The 18,410-nt window shown below is 40.8% G+C and overlaps 1 protein-coding gene across 1 annotated transcript in view; it reads right to left on the bottom strand.

Annotated features, from left to right (window-relative positions):
* Positions 1-12,822, bottom strand: part of LOC124594196 (transcription factor GATA-6-like) — a 277,300-nt gene extending 264,478 nt beyond the window's left edge. The window contains exon 1 of the mRNA XM_047132554.1: positions 12,707-12,822. Coding sequence (XP_046988510.1) covers positions 12,707-12,800 — 94 coding nt within the window. The 5' untranslated portion in view covers positions 12,801-12,822. The remainder of the gene's footprint in view (positions 1-12,706) is intronic.
* Positions 12,823-18,410: the final 5,588 nt, after the last annotated feature.

Raw genomic sequence — 18,410 nt, 5'->3', positions numbered from 1 at the left:
CTTAACCCCATTTTCAAATATTCCTTTACAAAGGAAACCCCAGCAAAATTGTCCCAGTTTAATCCTCGTAGCACTGAAAAGGTGAGTGAATTAAGTGAAAGTCTCAGTGATGTTGAGAAACAGTTGAAATCGTTAAAACTGAACAATCCTCCAGGGCCCGATGCAATCCCTATTAGATTTTATACTCAATCCGCGGCCAAGTTAGCTTTTCTTTTAACTCAAATCTACCTTGATCTCTCGAACAAGAAAATGTGCCCTCTATTTCGAAAAGTACAGGCCGCATCCACTTACAAGAAGGGCAATAGAAGTGATCCAGGGGAGGCTGGCTAAGCTGATAGGTGACTGTAGTGGGTGGTGCTGGGATCACTCTTAAAAAAATTCCTGTACTAGTTGGCGCTAGAGCTGCACCTGTTTTAGATTGAAGTCAACTGATAGGTATACCTGCTTAAAGGAAGTCCCTCTAACTAAGGAATTACCTTCAGAGCACGTCATGTTTCCAAGTACAGATGAAATTAGCATGTTTCATCAAAATATAAGACGTATTAGAGATAAAGTTAGCGATCTGCTTATAGATGTTGACTCTGAAATTGTTGGTATATCGGAGCATCACTTACGTAATTTGACAATTCAGAGGCTTCCTTTAGCAGGATACAGCTTAGTTGGCTGTTTTTCAAGGAGTTCCTTGCAGGGTGGGGGAGTGGCTACGTACGAAAAAAACATTATTCCATTTGAGTCCATAGACGCATCACGCCACTGCACTGAACCGATATTTGATTGTTGTGCAGAGGCAGCTGAACTTACTGAAACTAAACGTCTAATTGTTGTTGTTTATAGGTCCCCTAACTCTGTCTTCAGAGCATTTCTGCGCAAGGTAGAGAGCGTGTTTGATTCACTTTGTAGGAAGTACCAGAAATTAGTTATATGCAGGGACTTCAGTATAAATTTTGTAATTGATGGTGCAGGAAAAACGATGTTGGTAGATCTGCTAAATTCATATGATCTGATGCAGCCTGTGTTTTTTCCAACTAGGATACAAGGGAACAGTAGCACAGCGATAGATAATATTTTTATTTATTCTTTATTACTACATGGGCATTCTGTTAGTGTAAAGGTGAATGGCCTTTCAAACTATGATGCACAAATTTTAACACTAAAAGGCTTTTGAACTCAAACAAATGTCACATATAATTACAAACTATGTACGAAAGTTAATCCAACATTATTAGAGAGTTTTTTAAACCTTGTCAAGGAACAACTTTGGCAGGATGTTTATAGTGTCGATAACATAAATGATAAATATAATGCTTTCCTCAACACATTTCTCATGCTCTTTGAGCGTAGCTTTCCATTAGAACGTTCTAAACTGGGCATTAACAGTAATAGGCAGCCCTGGTGGATGACTAGTGGGATAAGGATATAATGTCGAACAGGGTGGGAATTACATCAAAATGTTAGAAGTGGTCACTATCAAGCTACAGTAGCCCATTACAAACAGTATTGTAAGGTGTTTAAAAATGTTATAAGGAAGGCAAAGAGTATGTGGTAAGCAAATAGAATAGCTAATTCACAGGATAAAATTAAAACCATATCGTCATTTGTGAAGGAAGTGTCTGGTCAGCAGCACAAGGTCGACGATATAAAGTCAGTTCGTAGTAAAAATATTTCTGTTACTGATAAATCAGATATATGTACAGTATTTAACAATCATTTTATAAGCATTGCTGGTAAATTTAATAAAAATACAGGGAATCATAACTTTCTTGGCAAATGCCTTTCTGAGATTGGTGTCTGAAATACTCCTCTGTGATACAGACAAGGGGGAGACTGAGTCAACAATTAAATCACTGTAGACTAAGGACTCTCATGGATATGATGGAGTACCTAGCAGAATATTAAATTACTGTGCTGCACATGTTAGCACTGTATTTAGCCATATTTGTAATTTTTCTTTTAGGAATGGTCAGTTTCCTAAACGGTTAAAGCACTCAGTAATAAAGCCACTTTATAAAAAGGGAGAAGGAGATATGGTAGACAACGTTAGACCTATTTCTAGGCCATCAGTGTTTGCTAAGGTTATTAAAAAGGCTGTGTATGTAAGGATAATTGATCATTTTATATTACACGATTTGCTATCAAATGTACAGTTCGGCTTTAGAAGTCGCTTAAAAACAGAAAATGCTACACTCTCTTTTCTCTGTGAGGTACTGGATGGGCTAAACAGGTACTGTCAAGTGGGGGGTGGCCCACGGATCAGTGTTGGGGCCACTCCTGTTCCTTATTTATATAAATGATATGCCCTCCAGTATCACGGGTAACTCTAAATATTCCTGTTTGCTGATGACACTAGTTTGGTTGTAAAGGATGTTGTGTGTAACATTGGCCCTGTTTCAAATAGTGCAGTTAATGACCTAAGTTCATGGCTTGTAGAAAATAAACTAACGCTAAATCACAGTAAGACTCAGTTTTTGCATTTTCTAACACACAATTCAACAAAACCTGATGCTTTAATTTCACAGAATGGGCATATGATTAGTGAAACTTAACAGTTCAAATTTCTAGGTGTTCAGATAGATAGTAAACTGTCATGGAAAGCCTACGTTAGGATCTTGTTCAAAGACTTAATGCTGTCAGCTATACTATTCGAACGGTATCTGAAGTAAGTGATTATTCAACAGGAAAATTAGTCGATTTTGCATATCTTCATTCGCTTATGTCGTATGGTATTATATTTTGGGGTAACTCTCCCCTTTCTAAACGGATATTTTTGGCTTTTTGGCTCAGAAACGGGCGGTTCAGGCAATAAGTGATAAGTTCACGGACCAGTCGACCCCTGGAGTTAGGTATTTTGACATATATATATATATATATATATATATATATATATATATTCCTTAATGTCATTTCTTGTTAACAATATTAGCTTATTCCCAAGAATAAGCAGCTTTCACTCAGTTAATACTCGGCAGAGATCAAACCTACATTTATATTGGATTTCCTTAACTTTTGTGCAGACAGGTGTGCAGTATACTGCTGCACTGCTGCATCCGTTTTCAATAAGCTACCGCTCGGATTCAGAAATCTTAGTAGTAATCCACTCGCTTTCAAATCGAAACTGAAGAGTTTCTTCAAGGATCACTCCTTCTATTCTGTCGAGGAGTTCCTTGAAAAATTAAGTTGATTCTTGTTGTATTGTTGACTGCGTTTACTTAAACTTATCGATTGACTTTTTTCGGGTTCATAAACATTTTATTTTTATTTGTTATTCCTTTTATTTTGTAATTTCATGTACTGGCATACTTCACGACCTTGCAGATTTGCTCCTCAATTTGGTCCTACGGGACGTGACGTGGATTCGTTGTTGACTCTTAGATCATATTCTGAGCTCAAACACAGAGAGGTATCTCGAACAAACTGACCTCCTCTTAAAAAATTGATCATGTGAAACCCAACTCGAAGTGTATTCAATTAACGTATTGAACGCTTTGAATCGAAACAATCAGATCTATGCAGTCTCTTTATTTCCGAAAAGAAGTTGAATCAGTACCACATCTACTCATTGTCTAAGCTACGATCATATGCGAAATTTGAGACTTGATCTAGGATTTCTGGTATGTAGGACGCAGAAAATTATTTTGGATGGAGAGTCATCGACGGATATAGAAGTAACTTCGTATACGTCCTAGAGAAGTGTGTTGGGTACCTTGCTATTCACTTGTGTAATACTAATGACCTTGTGGACAATATTAATAGCAACGTCAGACTTTCTGCAGGTGATGTAGTTATCTGGTACAAAGACTTTCTTTAAATGTTCAGAAACGCAAAACTTTACTCTTCACAAAACTAAAAATCGTAGTATCTTGTGATTATAATATCAACGACTCACAGCTGGAAACGGTCAACTCATACAAATACCTGGGTGTAACACTTTGTAAGGATATGAAATGGCATGATCACATAGGTTCAGCCAAAGTTTAACGCAGGTGATACACTTCCATTTATTGGTAGAATATTAGGGAAATGCAATCAGTCAACAAAAAAGAGAGCTTGTAAATCACTCGTGCAGTCAATTGTAGAATATTGGTCAAGTGTGTGCGACCCGTACCAAATAGAACAGGGCACAGAACGTATACAGAGAAGGGCAGCGTGAATCGTCACAGGTTTATTTAATCCTTGGGAGAGTGTCACAAAGATGATGACGATGAAACTGAAGTGATGGATTCTTGAAGAAAGATAGATGTAAACTAGCCCGAGAACGCCTACTTACAAAGTTTCAAGAAACGGCTTTCTACGATGACCCTATGAGTGCACTACAAGTCCCTACGTACAGCTCCCACAGCTATTGTGAGGATAATATTAGATTAATGGCAGCACACACAGAGATATTTTAACAGGGATTCTTCTCGGGCTTCATACGTGATTGGAACGGTAAATCAAACTAATAACTAATACAGTGGGACGTACCCTCTGCCATACACTTCACATTGGTTTGCTGAGGATATATAGGCTATATATGGAGAAAGAGAAACATATGTATGTGAGAGAATGTTACTTCAGTCATTGGGCAGTTTGTCTAGCGCGAGAATTTAAGGCCTCACTGTCTTCCTCCCGTCATTGTAGTCCAATGGTAGTCAACCCGGTCCCTACTGCACACTAATGGCCGTTCCAACTTTCATGATAGGTGGCTGGCGGTACGGCTTTTCAAAACATCTTCATTAGGTTTTCATAAAATATACGGCAAGTGATTATTGTTATATGCTTTAACTTTCTATTAATTTGCTTTACACATTTTATACACAAAGCTATTTCTCTGTTAAACAAATCACGACTACTCTGGAACTGATGGCCAGTTAGGAAGTTTCGTTACTAGCAGAGATGCAAAAATGGGCGTTAGTAAAAAGGGTTGACTATCCCTGCTGATGTTAATTTGTTCAGAGATCGCTGACTGAGGTCTCTCGTATTCCATTTGTTGAATTCTTTATCATACTTCAGTATCAGCGCAACTATAGCTGTCATGGTGTTTACACATTCGGTTGATGTTACTATGCAGGTGGCAGCTGAAACAGCAGACCGCTTTCAGCGATGCTCATTAGTTAGTGCTTGGTAACATCAGTGATGGGTAATGTGAGACTTGTGTCGCTTTACAGACTTACAACAGAGCGCTAATGAGGTAATTCTATGAATGATATGCAAAACTAACATTTTTATGCCGGAAAATGTTTGGAGTGTTCTTCAGCACACGCCGCGGCTTCAGTATCACTGATGCGAGAAAAACAACTTACTTATACGTTAAATTGCTGTGAAGAATGTGTGAACGATGAAGTTCACGGCTCAAAATGCAATGCATTGTACACGGTTTCCACAAAAATATGGAAACACCATGAGAAGTGCATTCTGGAATATAAATGCAGATGCTAGCTAAGCCTGCTGGTTGTACCACTTTATTTGAGCAGAGACGGCACCTGTACAATGTCCACAATACGATGCAAGCGTCAGTCGTGGTCGAAACAGTGCTCTTTGTAGCTGTGAGAGCATTTTGTCGGAGCTATGTGAATTCGAGCGTGGGCAAATTGTTGGTACTCGTACGCTGGATGCTTCGGTAACCAAGGTAGTGTTTGGGTGTTTGGTGTTTTGAGAATCACCATATAGAAAATTTATACTGCATACTGGGAAAGCGGAAAATCATCACACGCTTAGTCACAACGCGAACCAAAGTGTGTATTGAATGATCGTGTCAGACGGTCGTTGAAGATGATTGTGACGAAAAACGAGGGGACGAAAGCTGATAAAGTCACTGGAGAACTGAATATCCCGTACTCGCGAACCATCTCAGCATCAAAACAAGACGGGATCTCCAAAAGCAAGGAATTAAAGGGCGAGCTCGAATTCAAAACCACTCGTCAGTGACACAAACGTCCCTATTAGAAAAACGTGGTGCCGAAGCCATAATACCTGGTCTGTTGAGCAATGGAACGAAGTCGTTTGGCCGGATAAGTCTTGTTCCACACTGTTTCGAGCTTCAGACCGAGTTTAGTTTCAACAGTGAAGCACGGCGGAGTACGGTGATGATTTGGCCAGCCATCCATGTATTCCGTGGACCCATGGTTACTCTGCAATGTCGCATTACTGCATGGATCATGCGACCATTTTGGCTGATCAGGTCCATTCCATGGTACACTATTTGTTCACCAACAGTGGTGCTGTATTTCAAACCGAGCGAGGTGGCGCAGTGGTTAGCACACTGGACTCGCATTCGGGAGGACGACGGTTCAATCCCGTCTCCGGCCATCCTGATTTAGGTTTTCCGTGATTTTCCTAAATCATTTCAGGCAAATGCCGGGATGGTTCCTTTGAAAGGGCACGGCCGATTTCCTTCCCAATCCTTCCCTAACCCGAGCTTGCGCTCCGTCTCTAATGACCTCGTTGTCGACGGGACGTTAAACACTAACCACCACCACCACCGCTGTATTTCAAGACGACACGGACCCTGTTCACACAGCACAGATCGTCGACGCCTGGTACTGCGTGCACGAGTATGAATTCTCGCGTCTCTCCTGGTCAACACAGTCAACACATCTAAGTATTATTGAATCTTTGCGGCCTACTTTGGAAGAATGGTGCGTGATCTCTATCCACCTCTGTCGTCATTGCCTGAAGTTGCCACTGTTTTGCGAGATAGTGTTAAAACATTACCCTGGAAACCAAAAAGCACCCGTATTCATCCATTTTTATATGACAATAAATTTCCTACAACCTGTTAGGCGTGATTAAGTGTTGTTGTTCTGATCATCCCCTGGATAACTAATTCATATAACTATTATTACAAAGGTATTTATTAACTAAAACAAACAGTTAAGCCGGCCGGAGTGGCCGAGCGGTTCTAGGCGCTACAGTCTGGAACCGTGAGACTGCTACGGTCGCAGGTTCGAATCCTGCCTCGGGCATGGATGTATGTGATGTCCTTCGCAGGTTCGAATCCTGCCTCGGGCATGGATGTATGTGATGTCCTTAGGCTAGTTAGGTTTACGTAGTTCTAAGTTCTAGGGGATTGATGACCTCAGAAGTTAAGTCCCATAGTGCTCAGAGCCATTTGAACCAAACAGTTAAATCGAATAGGGAATATATGGCTACAGGCTAAGACAACCAACTCGTAAAATGTTCCGACTCTACATGACTGTGCCTGAGCTTCTGTACGGACTTCTACAGATGGTTTCTTGATATCAGATTATACTCAGCCTTCACAGAAAAATAAGCTGTATTAAAATTTACCTTGAGTGTTTTAAAAGAACAATGCGTTGGTTGTAACGCCTATTACTATTGCAATAAGTTTTTATCTCCACCAAACGCAGTCGTGCAGCTCAATGGGTGTCCGCCATGCTGGAAATCTTCGCGTGGGGACCTCTATTCCTCGTCTATTCAAGAAATTTTTCCGCCATTTATCGGTTTTTCGCGTATGCTTGTGATCTGTATTTCAGAGAAGCCCTAAATTGCACCGTAGTGGTTCGGAGTCAATGTCTCTTGTAGGTGTCCCTGTAAGTGGCTGGGTAAGGCAGTTAAAATGCTGAAGGAAGGAAAGGGCATACGACCTACAATGTAAATGTTTCTATCAATGCAAAATTGCGACATTACCCAGACAGTGATCCGCCATGAAGCCTCATACTGAGCAGCAAATCTGAGCCCAGTGAGAACAGGAGACTAGAACTTTTGGAACTAAGGTTCCTTAAAAGAATACTGCGACCTCCAAGTGCGGTAGACAGTCAATATAGAAGACGAGCGAAGCAAGAAATGTTTACCCAGATGGACAGAATTTTGATCATCATCCGTAATAGGAGCATATTCATCAGGCACATACTTTTAATGGGCCACGGGAGGTTGAAGAAGAAGAAGAAGAAGAAGAAGAAGAAGAAGGCCTATCAAAGCATTCCAGTAACCGAACCAACTTTCATGTTAAGGACAGCTTTACGAACTTCAGAGCCGTGATCAAACTGTCATTTGCTTACATTTCTTGGGTTTATTCTCTCACAACACCAACAGCAAATTGTCACAACAACACCGCACTTGCAGCATAAAAAGTGCATGGGCTCGTTACACAGCCGCAAAATTTTAATAATAAGTTACAGAAGCCTGAAAATCGTTTCTGCTACGATTCTACAGGTTGAAGAGTGTATTATTTCCTAAATGACACACCAATACGATTAAATTCTATGTACTGTAGTGCTGAGCAATCAAATACTATCGCCATTGTTTTGGAGAAAACACTACATCATGATCTTTGATGACTGTTTGAAATTAATAGGAGACATACTGCAGTCGCGAAAGACCCGACAGCCACGTAATGTTTATTTCACGATGAAGCAAATACCATTTACTCGGTAAAGAATTTTGGACCGATAGAAAACAGTATGTCGTCAGGACGAAGAGCGCTCATTCGGTATTTAAGTAAGGTCAGAAGCGCTCCAAGGAAGGGTAACAGACTCTTGTTCTCAGTACAAAGGTTGTTGCAAAGCTGTTCGTTTCAATTAAAACAGTGGGTATTGAGCATACGATTTTATTATTCTTAAACCGCAAACATGAATAAAAAATGGAATCTCTGAGAAAAAATTACACATGGAGAAAGATATTCCAACACTTGCGAACTAACAGATAATTGCTATCCGAATACACAGAACAAATCCTCGGATGACGTAGTGGTAAGCTGTAAAACGATCGGTAGTAGTTTTACAATCAAATAAGACACAATGAATCAATCACGGAAGTAAAAGAAAGATTCAAGAGTTGGAATTAAACTTCGGGGTGAAATGATGACATGGTAAGGATTTGCTGGTGACATTGTAATCCTCTGAGAAAGCTAGGAAGTGTTACAGAACTTCTCACTCAAATCTCAGTCTACTGAGTACGGAATATGGATTAAGAGTAAGCAAAATAAAGACAAAACTGTGGAGAAGTGGCGATCAGCGACAAATTTGATTTTAAAGTTGGGACCTTGTTGTAGATGAAGTGAGGGAATTCTGTTGCCTAGGAAGCAAAATAACGTTTGACACACTGAGCGTGGAGACATAAGAAGCAAAACAGTAGAAGTTAAGAGAGCGTTCCTCTCTAAAACGGATTCATTGGTATCGAAGAGAAAGGAAAATATCGAATATGAGAAAGAAATTTCTGAGATTGTACATTTTGACCCCACAGTACTGTATGGAACTGACAATATAAGAAATGAAAAGACCCTGAGCAGAATCGGTGAGGAAAGAAGCATACGGGAAATAGTAACTACAAGACAGGACCAAGCATTAGGAAATGTCTTCCATGGTACTAGACAGGGCCATGGAGGACAAAGTTGTAGGGACGGCAATACATCCAACAACAACTTGGGGTGTTAAGTGCTATTCTGAGTTGAAGAGATTGTCACGAGAAAGGATCGACAGAAGACTGATGACAAACAAAATTACAAGGGTGTTGAATTCTATCAGCAAGAGATAACCCTTTTATGAGATGACAAGATACCAGTAAAAGCAAAATTAACTATGTTCCACAGCAACTTTGTACCAGTATTGACCACGATATCAAATTATGTGCCCTCACGAAGAGAGAGTGAGAGGCTTCAGGCATCAGAAATGAAGTTTCGTAGATCTACCGCCTAGAAGACTAAGAGTGCAAGTAAAAGAATGAGGAGGTGAGGAAGAAAGCCGGAATCAAGGTGTCCGTTTTAGACGGAATCAGCACATCCATATTACGATGGTACTGGCCTGCAATGAGGTTGGACTTTAGAAGAACGGCTCGAATAAATTGGGGAAGAGAGTTGGAAGCAAAATGTCCCGTAACAAGACCCAGAACACGTTGGTTGACCAATGAAGAGCACGCTGCCAGAGGAAGGACAACGGTTTATGTTCTCCGTAATTTATACATGGTCAGAAGAAAGTGGAAGCGGCTCAAACAGTACCTGGGAAACTGTAACTGTACAATTATGATGCTGGTGATTCCATTCGCTAAAACCAAAAAGTATAATAAAGTGTAATTAAATGGGGAGAACTTTTGGATGGTCCAGAGTTTCAACTACGTACTGCACCAGCTGTTTGAAACTATTGGGTCGGGGGGTGGGGTGGGGGGGGGGGAGGGGGGGAGGGGGAGGAGAGAGAGAGAGAGAGAGAGAGCTTTATTTTAGTTACCGTACGTCTCATCAGTTCGGTGACCTTAGCTGACTGCCATGTTCTTTAAATCGTTTTCTGTATCTGAAACCCGACTCTGGAACAATCTTGCTTAAAGAATTAGAGAAATTAAAATAGTTTCAAACTTCAAAAGACAGCTAATGGCGCACCCTCTATTACAACAGCTATCTCTTCGTACAGCTCACTCTCTTTAACCCTCTCTCCTCCTCCACTTTTTCCTCCCCTTGTCTACAGAGTTCTCTACTGAAATTATTTTCTTTCCTGGCAACAATTGTCACTTTCATATCACTCTTCTCCTCTTTCATTATCCCTTCCACTTCTTCTAATACCAAACAAGGCTTCGAAAGTGCTAAACTAAACAATATTCATCATTAATGCCTCCATTATCATCATCATCATCATCATCATCATCATCATCATCATTATTATTATTGCAAATTATTATTATTTTGATTGTTATGTAGTATTCTGGTAAGTGTTGTTCCTCGTCAGATGTAACAGAGGGCCTCAAGGCTAAAGAAGTGATAAACAAACATTAGCTAGACTGGGAGCGATGAGTGTGGAACAAGACGCCACAGGACATTCGCCAGATTCTCTCTTAGTGAACCCTTCTAAGACCCAGGTCGTCAAGTTTCAATGTTAATTTCTTTAGGCATAAACGTAGAGAGATTTAATAATGCCACACAACCTCGGTTAGAAGGAAAATCTGATTATGAAATTAAACAGACATTCGTCAAAAGCCGTTGTTGGACAACAGTTTTCAATTGGTCTTGTGTACGCGTTTCGATATTCGTGAGGCACTCGAAAAATATAGAATACAACGAAAGAGCCTGCGACAGTAGAAGACACATTTACATGTTAATGGTATTACGATCGTTTCGTAAGCAAATGACGCTGCGGCAACAAACTACAAGTGCAAAATATATCTGCAAAGGTCACTGAAACTTTAGAATATAGTGTGATGAAATTACAGAATGTTTAATTTTTCAAAGAACAGCACCACGTAACCACTAAAAGCTGTTGTAAATAATATTAATTCACAGACAACAAGTTTCAGTCAAGCGATCATCATCAGGTCACGGATGAACACTTTCTTTACACAAATGACAAAGTCCCCCGTCGCATTTTTCTTTTTCTATGTGAAGGACAATCTCATGAACTATTGAAGGGTTGATGAAACGGATTTCACGAACGGATAGACTGATTCACGAAAATGGTTGCTTTGTATAATTTTTTACCGCTAGGCTACGCCAGGCAAGTCGTGCGGCCATGTGAAGTCGAGGCGGGCAGATTGTCAAGTTTAAAAAAGGGAGGAGACGGCGGTCGTAATGTAATTTATCGAATATTTCTTTACTGTAAATAACTTTTTAGGCCTAGATCGCAATTTTCAGTATACAGTTACAGCACAATGACTTGTTTCGGTTGTTTCCAACAGTAGTCTTCAGATCGTTCACAAGGGTAAAAATGTGGTGAACGTGCGATGAAAATAATCATCATTAATTGTAGTCATGTAGTGGATGCATTCGTGTTGTGGGTCAACGAGAGTATGTAGTTGGATTGTAAACAATAATCATAAATGTAAACGTCATCTTGCGAGATTATGGTTTAGCACCTGGCACGTTCATGATGTTTTTAACTTCGTACTGTCACAATCTTTTTGGCCAAAAATACGTTAAAATAGTTCCGAAATAAGTAATTCAGTAGTGTAATATAACACAACAGCCCCGACAGTGTACCAGTGATGAAAACGAAGCGTTGAGGCGTCAAACTCTTAAGTGAACGACTGTCATACAATAAAGTGTATCACACGATTTTCGCACAACAGCTGGCGCAAAACTATCAGCATCTCACACAGGCTGTGCTGCCAATCACAGTAAACACCGAGAGAGACCCTCACACCAACAGGCATCACTAGACATTAATTTCAGGCCAACCACTGCTTCCTCTCCCCCCGCCCTTCCAAATTCCCCAACAGCCACTCCAACAGCGAAAAGTAAACAAAAAGTTTTATGTTAATTTAGATTAAGACAATCTGTTTTTAACGAACGATTCTGTGTATTATAAACGCCTGAAGAGGAGCAAAACATGTGTGTACCGCACTGTAATTCATTTAATTTAACGTAAAATAAATAAAAGTGACATGTAACAGGTAAGACAAATAATTATTCTAAATAGTTACGGTTCCCAAACTTAGCCAGTATGGCCACAATTAATTAAGAATGAATTCCACATTATTTTGAGGGTGTATGTACAGAAATGGCAAATTCAAAACCGACATCAATGACCGAGCGAGACTCGATCCCGCGTCCTCTACAGAAGCATGTGAAGCCCCGTATCACTGAGTCCGGCTGTTACGATAGTCAAAGGAACACAGATCTTTGCAACGTATATGAGATAGTATTTCTTGTCTTATCAGGTGGTATAGGCCAATTGTTATGAACCACACGCGGAAAGAAAATATCCTTTCGTGAATGTATTTAGAAAGTGAAACACGAAAGTTTTACCTCTTTAAATAGTCTAACCGTTCTTCCGAACATTCTGTGACATACCTGAAAATGTCTGCAGAAAATCACCGACGTGGTGAAGTATATCCAGATCAACGTTGAAGAGTTGCTGCGTAGAGTAATAACCACACTGGAGCATGGATTAGTAAACACACTGGAACAGTCCCAGCGGCACAAATACTGGCCCGCGAATGAGTAATCTTCCCAACTGTTTGACGGCTGCAGGATCCCTTCCACCCTCTCCGTGTCTCCCTTAGCGCTCACTAGACGGCCACAACCCGGAGGAACCGCTGGGTGACTCACCTCAAATACCGGTATCGTGCCTACTCCGCGTGTTGTCCAAGCGGCAGTCGAAATGTAAATGACGAGTGGTAGCAAGACTCCCGATATTTTTAAGATTCACTTTTTTCCTTGTACGTCCACACATGTGACAAGCAAAACTAGCTCGAGAAAGAGGCTGGGTCTGTCCCGCCTTTCATTTTCTGTGACTCATCGCGCGACCGCAGCTTCTTATCAGGAACCGGCGCAATCCTGTGCGTCTCGACATGTGCCAATTGCAGGATAACTACTTCTCTGACGGCTAGTGAGTAGTGTATGCAAATAGGAAGGTGATGCTGAAACATCTTTGGAGTGCTCAGTAATGTCGAGCAGACAACGGGGAGAGGGAGGATATAATGTGTGGAGAGGAGGGTGGGGTGGAGGGTGTAGCGAAATATTTTGGAATTACTTTGGATAGATCTCTGGCGCTCAGACAACAAGGTCTGCAAACAGGGAACGTGACGAATACCGTAAGCGAACTCTATAAATTGAGAAAATCTTGGGAAGGTGGGAGGGATGAGAGAGGAGGGTGGGGGCGTCCTGTGCAGAGGGGCTCGACTCCGAGGTAAACTGATTCGAATACTGTAAATGGATGAAATTTTCTCAACATTTGGCTAACTATTGAGGTAAGGGACCCTGGTGCGGGAACGACTGAGTCGAAAGTTATAACTCAAAATAATTCTTATCCTCTAATAGTAAAATACGTTTACCGGTACTCTTGTTGCTAAGATTGTAAGGTAGGCAACGTTCAAAAGTGATAGTATGGATCAAAATAAAAGAAATTTAATCGGTAAATATGGGCTCTAAAATCCATACTTGAAGAGCTATAACCACTTGCTCAGTAGAATAAATGTTTTTCACACTAGCGAAGATGAACAAGTGCTCCTAGCTCTTAAGGTATGCAGTTCAGAGGCCATGTTTATTGGACAGTTTTTATTGTTTTGGTCCATACTGCCACCTCTAAAAGTAGCCTAACCATTAATCTTAGCAACAGGTACGCGGCCACACGTATTCCACTGTCAGGGGTGTCAGAAGAATTTTCGCTTACAACTTTCGACTCTGTCATTTCCGAACCAGGTTTCCTTGACTCAGATTGATACATTTGCCCTTCCCCATCACCCATGAAAGTTTGTATCATCGCCAAGAAATCATCCCGTAAAACTATGGGCAAATTTCCCCGAAGAAGGAAGCGCCAAGTTTGGAGAACTACAAAATGCCGAACACTTATTGACTTGTACAAAACTCAAACAACCCACACAGACGACGAACTGTCTATAGTAAATACCAAATATTAGTTGAACATTATATACTTCTGGAAAGAGAGAGGTACACGAAATATCGAACAGAACTACATTAAAATCATAAAATTTACAAAATATTGTCAATTAACTATGAAACACATTTAATTGCGTCATTTACTGCGTCGTAACCAATATTTATCATCAAAATATGAGGGCATTGTACTTTACGCGAAGACAATAAGTCCTTTACAAAGTTACTTTCTCACCCTGTGATGCTTTAATCATATTCCGATGCCAAAACTTACTGATTAATTTTACCTATGCTCCTCCTCACTATCGATGAACATTACTCTCAGTGTTGGTTTTTCCGATGAGAATTCTGTCACGTATAAATATATATTCGCACCAAAATAATGATGTAATCTATGGTCACCGGTACAAACAAATATTTCCGCTTGTACCTTTCTGCTTTTCTCCTTTCCCTACTACGTCCAGTATGCAAACTGTACTCCTACCTGAATGTAATTTTATCTTTCGACAGTGTGTCAGGCCATTTCACATTTTGGCACAGGGGCTGTAGTGAAATTTTGTATTTGTACTCTAGGTCACCCCAATATGTACTCGCATTTATCCACGATCGTTTGCTTCCGTCTCTTTGTCTATGTTGGAACAAACCTTCGAAAAACCTATTACTGGCCTCGTCAGAAGTGATACAGAACACTGATCCTGAAGGCCCTGGTGTTCACCAGTATTTAATCCAAACAAATCTTTCCTAGGACAAAAGAAAACACTAGATTGAACTCATCACGTATAAAATTTGTGGCTGGCTACTTTTTCAGTAAACATACTGTCAAATAACGATATTGATGTTACGAAATCATCCGCGAATATCGGTCAAAAATTGTATATCACTCTACAACAAATATTTCCAGTGCGTTTCCAGAATGAATTTTTCACTCTGCAGCGGAATGTGGGCCGATATGAAACTTCCTGGCAGACTAGAACTGTGTACCGGACTTTGAGTCGAACTCGAGACCTTTGTCTTTTTGTGGAAAACGCTTTAGCAGCTTTAGGCCGGTAGCTCAGTCGGTAGAGCACGTGCCAGCGAAAGTTCCAGTCTCGATCCGGCACACAGCATTAACCTGCCAGGAAGTTTCATTTCCAATACGCTTCCACTAGAGTTGAAGTTTGTTACCGACAAACAAGAGATCTTCAAAGGGAAATTGAATGATGATCTGTTGAGAAACAAATTTCCCTGCAGATTTCATTTATGCGCGTTTTCTGTGTAGGTTCATTTAGTAAGCAAGAAAGCATCATAGAAATGGCCAAACAATTCCAACGACAGACGCTGCAAGAGAGGCGTTCTGCATCATGGTGTAGTTTATTGTTAAAGTTCCTGCAGCGTACGTTCCTAGAAGAGTCTATGATAGTTATCAATTTTAAAAGTTTGCTGCATGTATTTTACATAACGTGTTTTTATCAGATTATGTTTTTTGCGTAAATGATGACTACATCTAGGCCGATAGTAGTGACATCTAGGGATGATGTAGGCAAACAGATTTCTGGTAGCTACTGTACTTTAGTAGCCAGTTGCAATAATGACTATGTGGACGATGCGGCCTATTCTACATCTTATTTTAGATCTATATGACGATGCTATGCTGATTATATTTATTTGTTTTGACGATGCCATTATGGCCATGTCACTTTAGAACATGGTGTAAAAAAGGTACGTTTTACTGTATTTTCTGTACATCTCCCTGATTGAATGATAGTATATTGTGATACGTATTGCTGTATTATGGTGAAAGACACACTGCTCACTAGGTGTATATATTTGTATATTATAGATCTGAGGATGGCCATTACGGATTGAAACCGGTCATCGCGTAAAGAATTCATATTGTGATCAAAGACTGGAATAAAAAATATTGAACATTAATCAACAAATATATTGCTTCCTCCTATGTATGTCACGCGAAAAGATCACGAAGATAAAATTAGTTAAAATCGATCTCATGTGGATGCTGACCGGTCATCTTTTTTTCCCGAGAACCATTCGCCGCTGGAACTGGAAAGGGGAGGAGATGGCAGTGGCTTGCGAAGTGTTGATTTAGGTTACATTAATTTTAACTCAATAAAATTCACAGTAACGTAGAATTTTTGATTTAAGCAAGATTCAGATCTGCTGACCTAAACCGCCATTCTAATTTGAGTTTTCCAAGACCTTTGCACATCGTTCCAGTCGAGTGCCGTAATAGTTTCTACAGGAAAGTCATAGTCATAGAACCGTTCCCTTTCCCTGTCCATTATTAATCTTTGCAAAGTAAGTAAATTCTTACGCTTAATGTTTAACAACAATAATCATCACTTGAGGGTACTTTTGTTCTGTCGTTGCAACTACAAAAATGCGTGATTTTTTCACCAGACGCGTTTAGCTTTATTGAGGTAAAGCATCTTCAGTGGTCTGAAATTAAGTTATTTACATATTGATTTGCTTTGTAAATAACTTAATTATAGACCACTGATGATGCTTTATCTCAATAAAGCCAAACGCGTCTGGTGAAAAAAAATCACGCATTTTTGTAGTTGCAACGACAGAACAAAAATACCCTCAAGAATTATAAAGCAACTAAGGACACTACGGCGACACAAATGAAGAAAATAGTCATCACAATTAAAACAACAGTTTCATCGTTATTATTTTCATTCCGACTTTCACACTACATCATTTTGATATTCTTGATTGTTTGTTCAATAATACTTCGGATATATACTGAAATATTGTATGATCATGCGTTAGTCACAGACGACCGTTGGAATAAATAATTGTTCTTTTATCAAAATAACAATTTTTTGCTTGACAGAAGCTTCAGAAAAGAGGAGACATGACCTTAATTACGGAACCGCAGAGGCGTTTCGCTGTAGAGATGGCTGGTACATTATTCGGCAAAAATCATTGCTTTTTCGCTACAGGCTCAGCGGTTTATTGCTGCCCCACATCGGTCAATGTGATTAGAATTTCGAAGAAGGCTTTATTTTAACGTTCCATCACAGTCGACGTCGTTAAAGCCACAACACAAAATTGGGTTGGGCAAGAAAAAGACAGCAAATCTGACCCGTAATTTTTTAAAAACTTCCTTTTAACTGTCTTTACACAGATACAAAACGGCGAATCAGGACGACTGTGCAAGAGTGGTAGCATCACTTTTATCAAATAGCAGAAACCTTCTTAACACTGTGTCTCGTCGCTGCTGTTTAGGTCTAAGCGTCCTCCAGAAACGTCTGTTCGTGCATTTTCGAGACGTGCCACGGGTCACGTTAACAGCACCTTACCGTCAGGAATGTGAGGTCAGATTCTGCTGCCTCCAGAGAGCGCACGAAGGCAGGCAGGCGGCGGTCACACACACACACACACACACACACACACACACACACACAGAGAGAGAGAGAGAGAGAGAGAGAGAGAGAGAGAGAGAGAGAGAGAGAGAGAGAGAGAGAGAGGGGGGAGGGGGGGAGAGAGAGGGGGGGGAGGGGGGGAGAGAGGGGGGGAGAGAGAGATGGGGGGGAGAGAGAGAGAGAGAGAGAGAGAGAGAGAGAGTGAGAGAGAGAGAGGGAGAGAGAGAGAGGGAGAGAGACAGGGGGAGAGAGAGAGAGGGAGAGAGAGAGAGGGAGAGGGTGAGAGGGTGGGAGAGAGGGAGGGAGAGAGAGAGAATGTAGCACTTTAGTTGAAGGAAATGAAGCTGACGGCACAGGAGAAACCGTAACTCGCGTTTCAAACGTGATCGCCGGTACACTATAAAGAGCCACTGGCATGGTTCAGATCACACGTTTTCGTAAATTCAACAGGTCCGCAGGAAATTTTTCACCCGTCTCTAGGTTCCTGCATTTGCATATCAGCGAGATGGACCGAGTTTGACGCCTCGCATTGCGATGTCCAGTACTTTCAACGTCTCCACACACCCGCCCCAAATACACGCTGTTAATTCAAAGTGTGGGGCCGCTAGTCCCCCATCGGGCGCCTCCCAGGTGGTGGATAGGGGAAAGCCTCTCAGATATGGGTGGCACCGTGGAAATGAAATACCCGGGGTGGACCAAAACTAGCAACGTGGTGGCGTCTGTACTCTAGTGTAGCGGCCTACCAAAGGCGTCTGCACCCCATGTCAGGGGCGGCCTGGAAATTATAGCAC

Source organism: Schistocerca americana, chromosome 2 (assembly GCF_021461395.2).
Source record: "Schistocerca americana isolate TAMUIC-IGC-003095 chromosome 2, iqSchAmer2.1, whole genome shotgun sequence".
In the NCBI taxonomy this organism is placed as follows: Eukaryota; Metazoa; Arthropoda; class Insecta; order Orthoptera; family Acrididae; genus Schistocerca; species Schistocerca americana.
Note: the sequence above shows the minus strand (reverse complement) of the source record. Positions and strands in the feature narration are given on the sequence as shown.